General features: G+C 43.9%; 1 protein-coding gene across 1 annotated transcript in view; it reads right to left on the reverse strand.

The window, feature by feature from the left end:
- LOC125483089 (dynein axonemal heavy chain 6-like) overlaps window positions 1-12,288 on the reverse strand; it is a 343,417-nt gene that overhangs the window by 115,571 nt on the left and 215,558 nt on the right. Inside the window, 2 exon segments of the mRNA XM_048596614.1 lie at window positions 5,924-6,079; window positions 11,059-11,175. Coding sequence (XP_048452571.1) covers window positions 5,924-6,079; window positions 11,059-11,175 — 273 coding nt within the window.

The raw sequence follows: 12,288 nt of genomic DNA on the forward strand, positions 1-12,288 counted from the left end.
TCTACACTTTGTTATCTCAGATTCTCCAGCATCTGCAGTTCCCACTATCTCAGTACTGTTCCATCTTGTCTCTTGGCTGCCTCCCCATTTAACACTGATAAGAATGCAGCCATACACATGGCCAAGAGAGTGAAGCCTTCTTTGCTTGACTTGTGCTAGAATACATGAACTGTTTGCCTTGAAATGATTGTTTCATTGGTGACTTTCTCCCTCTATGTGATGACGAGGGTGTCTCATAGATGCCGAGACATTGACACTTTCTTCTTGCTAGGTTTATGTTGTTCAGGATTTGCTGCTAAAAAGACAGGCCTCATAATAAGCATCTCTGTCGAAAAGGTCAGTTGTTCCTTATCAATGCCCATTTTGCTAGTTGATCTATCTTGTCTGCTGTCTTTCCATTGCATGTGCTGAGCTCTTTGTCAAGAGACACTGTCTTTTAGCATTGACACAAGGCAACAGGATTTGCTGACTGCTTCCAGTGGTGTTGAATTATTGAGTCTGATCACAGGCAGAGACACAACAGCCTGTCCTACAGCAACTAAAAACTTGACATGAGTGGCAAGGAAGAACAGGGAACACACATGGAGCAGACAATCTATGAATCTATCAAGCTGGTCTTCTGCACAACTAATGTAGCATACCAGCATACAGATGTTCTCTGGTCACAACATGCCACACTTTTGTCTTTGTTTTCAGATTCATACATTGCAGGGTTTCCCATCCAAGCTCTGTGTATTTTTCTGTAAACGTCTCCACCTCTCTCTCCTCCTTTACAGCTCTTTGGAAGGTACAGCAGTGCTGTGGTAACGTCACTAGCCTGGATAATCAATCCAGAAGCCCAGACTAATCCTCTGGCAGCTGGTGGAATTCATATTCAAATTAATACAAATCTGGTGAACATGACAACGACTGTTGATAGTTGTTAAAATCCATCTGGTTCACTGATATCCCTGTCTGGCTTATAGATAACTCTTGAGCCACAACAATGTGATTGACTCTTAACCACCCACTGCCTAAAGATATGGAAGAAATAAAGAAAAGGACTGTGGAACAAAAACTGAAATTGCTGGAAAAACCTAGCCAGTCTGACAGCATCTGTGGAGAGAAAGCAGAATTAGCGTTTTGGATTCAGTGACCCCCTTCTTCAGTTCTCCAAAGATCCGTAGATACTGGCTATCTGAAATAAGCAAAATAAACCGAAATTGCTGGAGAAACTCAGCAAGTCTGGCAGTATTTGTGAAGAGAAAATTATTAATGTTTTGAATCCAGTGAGCCATCTTCAGAATGCAAGGGTTCTGAAGGAGAATCGCTGGATTCGAAACAATAAAGCTATTTTCTTTCCACAGATGCCACCAGAGTTGCTGAGTTTCTCCAGCAGTTTCTGTTTACGATCAGTAAGAAACGTTGGCCAGTGATGTTCACATTCCCAGAAAGAGACATTGCTTAGAACCTCTCTCTTCGACCAAATTTATGGTCATTGGATGTAGCATATCATGTGATCTAGCGTCAACTTTTACTTGGTAATGCTCCTGTGATGTATTCATGGGACATTTACCTAATTAAAGGCACTGTACAAATGTAAATTGTTGTCGTGATGGTAACAATTCATTTGTGAAGCCTCAAGCTTCTTAAAAAGCTTTGTGAAATTTTTCAAACCTTTTCTGGGATTTCAAATAAATCAAACTCGAGCGCAGGAACTGAATTATTTCATCAATAAGTTACGACTAGATTTGTGCATCCCAAATACCTTGTGATTGCTCAATTAAAAATTCAGATAGTTTTTAGTTGTGGAAGCAAAATGTTGATTAGTTGTAAAATTCAGAATAAATGGTTTCTATGATTGCTTGTGAAAGTGATGGGGAAAAAGATGCCAGGCAGCGCTGCAGAGATGAGTTTATATGATCATGCTGATTGAGTGTAATGAATCTTGTCGAGCTTTGCTTACAAATGTATTTATTCAGTTACCGCTGTGCGAGTGCTGATAATTATACTGTGCGATGTGGTCTCATCAAGCTTTTTGATCACACAACTTCAAATGAATTCACAAGTTAAAAGCAGGAAGAAGAAAACTTATCATTCAGATTTTATTAGAAGTAGGAGTCAGGAAATAGGATTCAATTAGTGACCTATTAACAGGTTTTCACTAATGAAATCTCATTAGTTTCTAGTGCTATTATTCTGAATTATTAACATTGATTGTTTAAAGAGAGAAAGATATTTTTTACAGCATCTTGACCTTTAAAGAAGAGAAATTAACTGAGAATAGAGCACAGAGTCGTAGAGTTTGTACAACACAGAAAAAGGCCGATTATGTATGCACCAATCATCAAACATCCATCTATTCTAATCCCTTCTTCCAGCACTTAGGTTACAGCTTTGTACGCTCTCACATTTCAAGTATTCATCTAAATAATTCTTAAACATTCTGAGAGTTTCTGCCACTACCATCCTTACAAACGGTGAGTTCCAGATACCCACCACCCTCTGAGTGAAAACTCTTTTCCTCAAGTCCCCGTCTAAACCTCTTGCTCCTTACTTTATTGGTCCCTGGTTATTACCCCCTCCTATTAGAGGAAAGGTTTATCGCTATCTACCTTACCCATGCCCCTCAGAACTGTATATACCTCAATCAGGTTTCCCCTCAGCCTTCTCTGCTCTAATGAACCAAACTCCAGCCTACCTAGTCATAGAGTCATAGAGTAATACAGGAAGGAAACAGGCCCTTCGGCCCAAACTGGTCCATGCTGACCATGGTGCCCACTCAGCTAGTACCAATTGCCCACATTTGGTCCATATCCCTCTAAACCCTTCTCATCCATGTATCTATCCAAATGTTTTTTAAATGTTGCTATTGTACCTGCCTCAACCACTTTCTCTGGCAGCCCATTCCCTAAACGCACTACTCCCTGCGTGAAGAAGTTGCCCCTCAGGTCTTTCTTAAATCTTCCCCCTCTCACCTTAAACCTATGCCCTCTAGTTTTCAATTCCCCATCCCTGGGTAAAAGACTATATGTATTCATCCTATCTATGCCCCTCATGATTTTATACACCTCAACAAGGTCACTCCACAATCTCCTACGTTCCAAGGAATAAAGTCCTATCCTGGTCAACCTCTCCCTATAACTCAGGCCTACTAGTCCTAGCAACATCCTCATAAATCTTCTTTGCACACTTTCCAGTTTAACTATGTCTTTCCTATAATAGGGTGACCAAAACTGTACACAATATTCCAAGTGACTTGGCAACTGTAACATAACGTCCCAACTCCTATACTCAATGCCTCAGCCAATGAAGGCCAGCATGCCAAATGCCTTCTTTACCACCCTGTCCACCCGTGATGCCACTTTCAACAAACTATGTACTTGTACTCCAAGGTCCCTCTGTTCCACAACACTCCTCAGGACCTTACCATTTACTGCATAAGTCCTGCCTTGGTTTGACTTTCCAAAATGAAACACCTCACACTTATCTGTATTGCATTGTATTCGTCAATCCTCAGCCCAATTCCCCAAGATCCCTCTGTAATTTTTGATAACCTTCTTCACTATCAATGATGCCTCCTCATTTTGTATTATCCGCAAAATTACTAATCATGCCGTGTCTATTCACATCCAGATCATTTATGTAAGTAACAATTAACAAAGGTCCCAGCACCGACCCCTGTGGCACACCATTAGTCACAGTCCTCCTGTCCAAGAAACAACCTTCAACCATCACCCACTGCTTCCTACCATTAAACTAATTTTGAATCCAATTAGCTAGCTCTCCCTGGATCCCATGCAACCTAACCTTCATGTCTAGCCTGCCATGTGGGACCTTGTCAAAGTCTTTACTAAGTCCATGTCGACAACATCCACTGCCCTACTCTCATCTATCCTCATGGTTACCGCTTTGAAAAACTCTAAAAGATTTGTCAGACATGACTTCCTGCGCACAAATCCATGCTGACTATTTCTAATCAGACCTTGACTATCCAAATATTGGTCGATCCTGTCCCTCAGTATCCTCTCCAATAACTTGCCTACCACTGATGTCAGGCTCACTGGCCTGTAGTTCCCTGTCTTGTCTTTGCTACCTTTCTTAAACAATGGAACAACATATAGCCACCTTCTGGAACTTCACCAGTGGCTAAAAATGAAGCAAAAATCTCTGCAGGGCCTCTGTAATTTCTTCCCTAGCATCCCACAACATCTGATGATGGAATTTATCGGGCCCAGGGGATTTATCCATCTTAATGCGATCTAAGGCTATGAACACCTCCTCTCTGGTAATATGTATGCGATCCAAAACATCCCGACTTGTTTCCCTTATTTCCTTAGCATCCATTATTAATTCCTCAGTAAACACTGAGGATAAATACTCATTAAAAATCTCCCCATCTCCTGTGGCTCCACACATAGACAGCCATGCTGATCTTTCAAGGGACCTATTCTCTCCCTAGCCACCGTTTTGCTCTTAATGTAGCTAGAGAGCATCTTGAGATTATCTTTAATCTTATCCGTAGATCCATCTCTTACACTCTTTTTGCTCTTCTGATTTCCCTCTTAAGTGTGCTCCTATACTTTTTATAGTCATCTATTCACTTGAGACCGATAGATTAAACCCAATGTATGCCTTCTTCTTTTTCCTGAGGCTCAATATTCCTCGTCAGCCAGGGATCCCTAAACCTGCCAGCTTTTCCCTTCATCCTAACAGTGACATACTGTCCCTGGGCTCTTGATATCATATCTTTAAAATCCTCCCATTTGCCAGTTGCTCCTTTTCCTTCAAACAGACTCACCCAATCACCGCTGCTAGATCCTGTCTAATGGCCCCAAAATTGGTCCTGCTCCAGTTTAGCACCTGAACCTGTGGCCCTGTCCTATCTTTTTCCATAACTATGTTAAAACTAAGAGAGTTATGGTCACTGGACCCAAAGTGCTCTCCAACTGACACTTCAGTCACCTGCCCGACTTCGTTTCCTAAGAGGAGGTCCAGTGTTGTGCCCTCCCGAGTAGGGCCCTCTACATATTGATTTAGTCTCTCTCCATAGCTGAATTTTTAAGAAGGAATTTGATATAGCTCTTAGGGCCTAAAGGATCAAAGGGTATCAGGATAAAACAGGAACGAGGTACTGAGTTGGATGATCAGCCATGATCATGTTGAATGATGGAGTAGGATCAAAGGGTTGAATGATCCTATTTTCTATGTTTCTCTGAATCGCTCCAGCCCAGGCAATATCCAAGTGAAACAAAAACAGAAATTGCTGGTGAAACTCAGCAAGTCTGGCAGCATCAGTGGGAATAAAGTCGAGTTAATGGTCCAAATCCAGTGACTTTTCGTCAGATGATTTATGACACCACCAATTGTCATGTCATCTGCAAATTCAGTGATCTTATCTCCTACATTCATGCCTACATCATTGATGTACACAACAAACAGCAAGGGACCCAACAACAAACCCTGTGGAAACCAATGGACACAGGCTGCCAGTCCCAAAAACACCCTTTGACCATCACCTTTGCTTCCTGACATTATCCTAATTTTAGATCCAATCTTTTAAATTGACCTGGATCTCATGGGATCTTAGTTTTTTAAGCAGTCTGCATTGTGAGACCTTGTCAACCGAGGAGATTCTAATCTCCTGGTTAGATTGGACAGCCAGGGCTTTCCGGATTGGCCCAGGTTAACAAACTCAATCAAGAACCTCGTAGTTAACAAAGTCCATCTGGTTCCAATCACTACAGTGTCCATCAAGAACTGTTATGGGAGGCAGTTCAGGAAGCCAATGAGTTAACAGGAAAACCACGCATCTCATCATAGGATTTGCCTGTTGTATGTAAGTGGTAGGAGGTTATAGGAAGAGACTGGAGAAATTGGGGTTGTTCTCCTTTAGGACAGGGGAGGTTATGGAGTGAATTCATTTTTGCCAATATGTTGTTACCTGTAAGCAGCACGGGGCATTTGTTGAGAAGCAGAAGGCTGGTTATAAATGAGTATCGCACAGTGTCAACCGTACACACAAGATTTTCCGGATTAGGTTGTCTTGATTTGGGAATTCCGGTCATGACTGCTTCAGCGAGACTTGATAACTGCACCCCTGCAATCAGCAACAAGATAGAGTCAGTCTATGAAAGAAGATTCAACTCTGAACTAACGTGGTCAATGTTTTTATCAGTTTTCTTCTCAATAGCTGCATAACCAGAGCCTGCAGAACAGCCTATTTCACACGGTAAAATGTCCCATTGAGTTTTGAGGAAGTTGCCCAAAGCATTACCAGCCTGCGCCTGTAGAGGGCTCAGTCTCAGGGTCGTTATTCCAAAACAGATACAATGCCAGGTTTGAGGTGCCCTTAATGAGTTGGAGTTGTGCCTAATCTGACTTTGACATCCAGGTCCAGGCAGCAAGCTGAGGAACATGCAGATAGCTGGCAGGATGCATTCTTAAATATCCTGCAGCCTCTCACCCTTTGCTGACAAGAAAAGTAGCTATGAGCTCACTATGTGCCAAATCCATTTAATGTGCCAGAAGACTAAGCAGATGTAGCTCAGGCTGAGCCTAAAACGAGATCTTTAAATCTCTAAGCCTCTGCATCATCTACATACTTAAAAAGAATGTGTGGCAGCATCTTAATTACCCCAATGTCTTGACAAATCATATTAATACCATCATTGTTGCTTTGAGGGAATTCCTAGAGGCCTGGTATTCCAACTGGAACTCTATCAACAAACACATTGAACTGGCCTTGATGTACAAACCACTGAAAAACAGAACTGGAAGTAATGCCAACCACCTCAGCAAACCAAGGCATATAAATAACAAGCCGGACAGGACACCAACGCTTCAGTGGAGGCGCACTGATGATATTACCTAGCAGGGTGACAAAACGTCTGCAACCAAACACATTGGCTCGGCGAGCAAGTCTACAACATCATCCACAACCCAAGCTACAAACTTCACAAAAACTTTAAAGGTTCCTTTTTCTTTTTGAGTAATCTTTCAATATTCTTGCCATCCAGGGTGACTGAATCTTGCTACCTTTATCTTTTATTCTCACAGGAACATTCTGGTCCTGAACTCTAATGTACTGGTCTTTAAAAGAGTCCGACATATCAGCTGTGGATTTACTCTCAAACAGCCATCCCAATCCAATTTCCCCGGTTCCTGCCGAATATTGCTGTAATTAGCCTTTCTCCAAGGACCAGTGTTTTGCTTACCCATATCTCTCTTAAAACTTATGGAATTATGATCGCTGTTCCCAAAATGTCCCTGCCCCCATTGAAACTTCAATTATGTGGCCATACTCATTCCAAAATCCAAGGTTTCATATGGCCCCTCCCCTAGTTGGACTATCTACATACTGTTTGAAGAAACCCTCCTGGATACACCTAACAAATTCTGCCCTGCCTAAGCCCCTGCATTAATGGAGTCCCAGTCCATATTGGGGAAGTTAAAATTATGCGCTACAGCAACCCTGTTGGTTTTACACCTTTCCATGATCTGTCTCTCCATCTCCCACTGGCTATTGGGAGGCCTATAGTATAACCTCATCATAGTGACTACACCTTTCTTATTCCTGAGTTCTACCCATAAGGCCTTGCTGGATGAGCCCTCCAAGATGTCCTCTCTTAGTACAGAAAATCAGTAACACAACTCCCCAATCCCTTTTACATCCTTCTCTATCTGACCTGAAACATCTAAACCCTGGAACGCTGAGCTGCAAGTCCTGTCCTCTCAAACAAGTTTTTGTAATGGCTACCATATTGTGGTTCCATGTACTAATCCAGGCTCTACACTCATCAGCCTTAGCTAAGAAGATAGATCACTCCTGCAGCCACAATTATTTACAATTTAAATTAATGACTTGAATGAAGAAAGTATTATTGCGGAGTTTGCAAATGTCACAAAACTGGTGGGAAGACAAGTGCTGAGGATGACAGACAGAAGCTACAGGTTAAGTGAATGATCAAAAACTTGGCAGATGGCACATAATCTGGGAAATTATGAGGTTATGCACTTTGGCAGGAAGAATAGAAGAGCTGAATGTTATTTAAATGGAGAAAGACAGCAGAAATCTGCATCTGCAAAGGGATTTGGGAGCCCTCATCTATGAATGATAAAAAGTTACCACCAAGATCAATGAGCACTACAGGAGGCAAATGGAATGTTGACCTTTATCTCAAAAGAGACTGGAGTATAAAAATAGAGAGGCTTTGTTAAAACTATGCAAAGCACTAGTCAGACCACAGCTAGAATACTGTGAACAATCTTAAGCCCTTTATCAAAGCAAAGATATACTGGTATTGGCAGCATCCAGTGACAGTTCCTGAGGTTGATCCAGGGTATGGAGGGATTGTCTTATCTAGAGGGGTTGAGGAGGTTGGACCAGTAATCACTGGAGTTTAGAAGAATGAGAGGTGATTTGATTAAAATGTATAGGAATTTTAGGGGACGTGACAGGGTAGTTTCGGAAAAGTTGGTCCCTTATAGAAGAGTCTAGGGCTCAAGAACCTAATCTTAGAATAAGTGGTTCTGCATATAAGACAGAGATGAGGAACACTTTTTTTCTTTCGGACAGTACTGAATCTGTGAAATTCATTACCACAGAGGGCTGTCAAGGCTGGGTTGTTAAATATTTTCAAGGTTTAGACAGGCAGACTTTTAATCAGTTCAGGAATCAAGGATTATGGGGAAAAGGCTGGAAAGTGGAGTCACTCCACTGGAGTTGGAGGACCATCAACTCAGACATAATCTCACTGAAAAGTAGGAGACAGAAAACAGGGAATTATAGGCTGGTTAGCCTGCCATTGGTGGTGGGGAAAATGCTGGAGTCAATAATTAAGGATGTAATAACTCTGCATTTGGAAAGCATGACGGAATTGGTCCAAGTCAGCATGAATTCACTAAAGGGAAATCATGCTTGACAAATCATCTGGAATTTTTTGAGGATGGGACCAGTAGAGTGGACAAGGGTGAATCAGTAGATGTTGTGTTTCTGGACTTTCAAAAAGCTTTTGACAAGGTTCCACACAAGAGATTAGTAAGGAAAAATAAAGCTCATGGTATTGTAGGTAATGTATTGACATGGATACAGAATTGGATGGCAGACAGGAAGCAAACATTTAGAATAAACTGGTCCTTTTCAGAGTGGCAGGCAGTGACAAGTCGGGTAACGCAGGGTTCAGTGCTGGGACCCCAGCTGTTCACAATAAACAGTAACGAATTGGACGAAGGCATTGAATGCAATATTTCCAAGTTTGCAGACGACACTAAGCTGGGTGGCTGTGTATGCTGTGAGGAGGATGCTAGATGTTGCAGGGTGATTTGGGCAGATTGGCCGAGTGGGGAAATACTTGGCAAATGCATTATAGCGTGGATCAATGTGATGTTATACACTTTGGTCGCAAAACTATGAAGGCAGATTATTATTTGAATGGTGGCAGTTTAGGAAAAGATGAGGGGTAACCTGGGTGTTATGGTGGAATAGTCACTGAAGCTGGGGATGCAGGTATAGCAGGCAGTGAGGAAAGCATAAAAACCAAAGAAACTGTGAATGCTGTAAACAAAAACAGAAATTGGTGGAAAAGCTCAGCAGGTCTGGCAGCATCTGTGAAGAAAAAATCAGAGTTAATGTTTCAGCTTCAGTGACCCTTCCTCAGAACTGGAACCTTTGCATGCTGGCCTTCATAGTGAAAGAATTTGAGTGTCAGAGTAAGGAAGTCTTGCTGCAGTTATGCTGGGCCTTAGTGAGGCCACACCTTGAGTATTGTGTGCAGTTTTGATCCTACAGTTTAGGACATTCTTGCTATTGAGGGAGTCCAGTGAAGGTTCAACAGACTGATTCCCATGATGGCAGGACTGATATTCGAAGAAAGACTGGATCATCTGGGCTTGTAATCGCTGGAATTTAGAGAAATGAGGGGGGATGTCATAGAAACATATAAAATCCTAATGGGACTGGACAGGCTAGAAGCGGGAAGAATGTTCCTGATGTTGGGGAAGTCCAGAAATTGGGATCACAGTCTAAGAATCAGGGGTAAGCCGTTCAGGACTGAGATGAGGAAGAATTTCTTCACTTAGAGAGTTGTGAACAATTCTCTCTCACAGGAAGCTGTTGGGAGATATATTCAGGAGGGAGCAAGACGTGGCCCTTGTGGCTAAAGGGATCAAGGGGTACAGAGAGAAAGTGGGAGTGGGATACTGGGATTGCATGATCAGCCATGATCATAGAGAATGGTGGGGCAGGCTCAGAGGGCTGAATGGCCTACTCCTGCACCTATTGTCTATGTTTCTATGAATGGCAGGACAGATCCCCTGGTCTGGACGGCTTTCTCTGTTCCAATGTCTTATGGTAATTTCACTAACAATTTCTACAGTTCCAGCACAACTTCCCCACTCTCACATTCTACACCTGAGCTAAGAATGAAAGGGATTCCACATCCTTTCTCAACTACATTAGCCATCTCTCTACTTGTGGGGAGAAAGCAGGATTAGGCTGTTGAGTTGGACGATCAACCACGATCATGAAAAATGGCAGAGCAGGCTCGAAGGGCTGAATAGCCTTCCTATCTTCTATGTTTCTATGTTTCAGGGATTTGCGAACATTCCCTTCAAGGTCCCTCATTTCCTCTGGACTTGTTTTTTTTTAAATTTTCATGCAATGTGAGTGTGGCTGGCTTGGCCAGTATTTACTGCCCATCTGTAATTGGGAAGCTGGTGGTGACCTGCTACTCAGTGTCCTTCCATTCACTGTGTATTACTATTACTGGGGGAAGAATTGGGGTGTCAGTGTCAAAGGGTTTCGGAAGGACGAATGGAGGAATTATGGACTTGTACCACAATTAAGAAAATTAGTGTGTTGCAAATTCAAAAAAGGAAAGTTCAGTGACTTAAAAGGTTACATAAACACTGAAGTTAAAAGTGATCAAATGCAGTGGGATGCCCAATGATAATCAATTCTAAATCTGTAATGAATTTCCGACGGATATCAAATGACAAAATTACTTTGTTCACTAAACTAACAAAGCAAAGCCAAAGATGGTCACTGGTAGGAAAGTAACAAACTTGGAGACTGCTTACCTTTTGAAATAAGCTCCTCTGTGGATGGAACCAGTTTGTCCCAAGATATAAGTTGCCCCGTTTGCATGTCCACGAAATATCCGAAGACAGTCTCTTTTCCAGGTGGAAACGTAACTGCTGAAAAATTCCAACGCGATGTACGAGTCAAGGACAATGATGTTTCCAGAGTGCAGTGCACCCTCAGCATTAACACTCTGACAAAGCAGCACTCCCCCAGTACTGACCCTCCGACAGAGCAGCACTCCCTCAGCACTGACCCTCCGACAGTGTGGCACTCCCTCAGTACTGACCATCGGACAGTGCAGCACTCCCTCAGTACTGACCCTCCGACAGTGCGGCGCTCCCTCAGTACTGACCCTCTGACAGTGTGGTGCTCCCTCAGCACTGACCCTCCGACAGTGTGGCACTCCCTCAGTAGACCCTCCGACAGTGCGGCGCTCCCTCAGCACTGACCCTCCGACAGTGCGGCACTCCCTCAGTACTGACCATCGGACAGTGCGGCGCTCCCTCAGTACTGACCCTCTGACAGTGCAGCACTCCCTCAGTACTGACCCTCCGACAGTGCGCTGTTCCTTCAGTACTGACCCTCCGACAGTTCGGCACTCCCTCAGTTCTGACCATCGGACAGTGCAGCACTCCCTCAGTACTGACCCTCCGACAGTGCAGCACTCCCTCAGTACTGACCCTCCGACAGTGCGGCGCTCCCTCAGTACTGACCCTCTGACAGTGCGGTGCTCCGTCAGCACTGACCCTCTGACAGTGCGGCACTCCCTCAGCACTGACTCTCCGACAGTGCGCTGTTCCTTCAGTACTGACCCTCCGACAGTTCGGCACTCCCTCAGTACTGACCCTCCGACAGTGCCTCACTCCCTCAGCACTGACCCTCCGACAGTGCGGCGCTCCCTCAGCACTGACCCTCCAACAGTGCGGCGCTCCCTCAGCGCTGATGCTCCGACAGTGCGCTGTTCCCTCAGTACTGACCCTCCGACAGTTCGGCACTCCCTCAGTACTGACCCTCCAACAATGCGGTGCTCCCTCAGTACTGACCCTCTGACAGTTCGGCGCTCCCTCAGTACTGACCCTCTGACAGTTCGGCGCTCCCTCAGTACTGACCCTCCGACAGTGCGGCACTCCCTCAGTATGACCCTCCGACAGTGCGCTGTTCCCTCAGTACTGACCCTCCGACAGTGCAGCACTCCCTCAGTACTGACCCTCCGACAGTGCGGCGCT

This window comes from Rhincodon typus, chromosome 5 (assembly GCF_021869965.1).
Source record: "Rhincodon typus isolate 14 chromosome 5, sRhiTyp1.1, whole genome shotgun sequence".
NCBI classification, from domain to species: Eukaryota; Metazoa; Chordata; class Chondrichthyes; order Orectolobiformes; family Rhincodontidae; genus Rhincodon; species Rhincodon typus.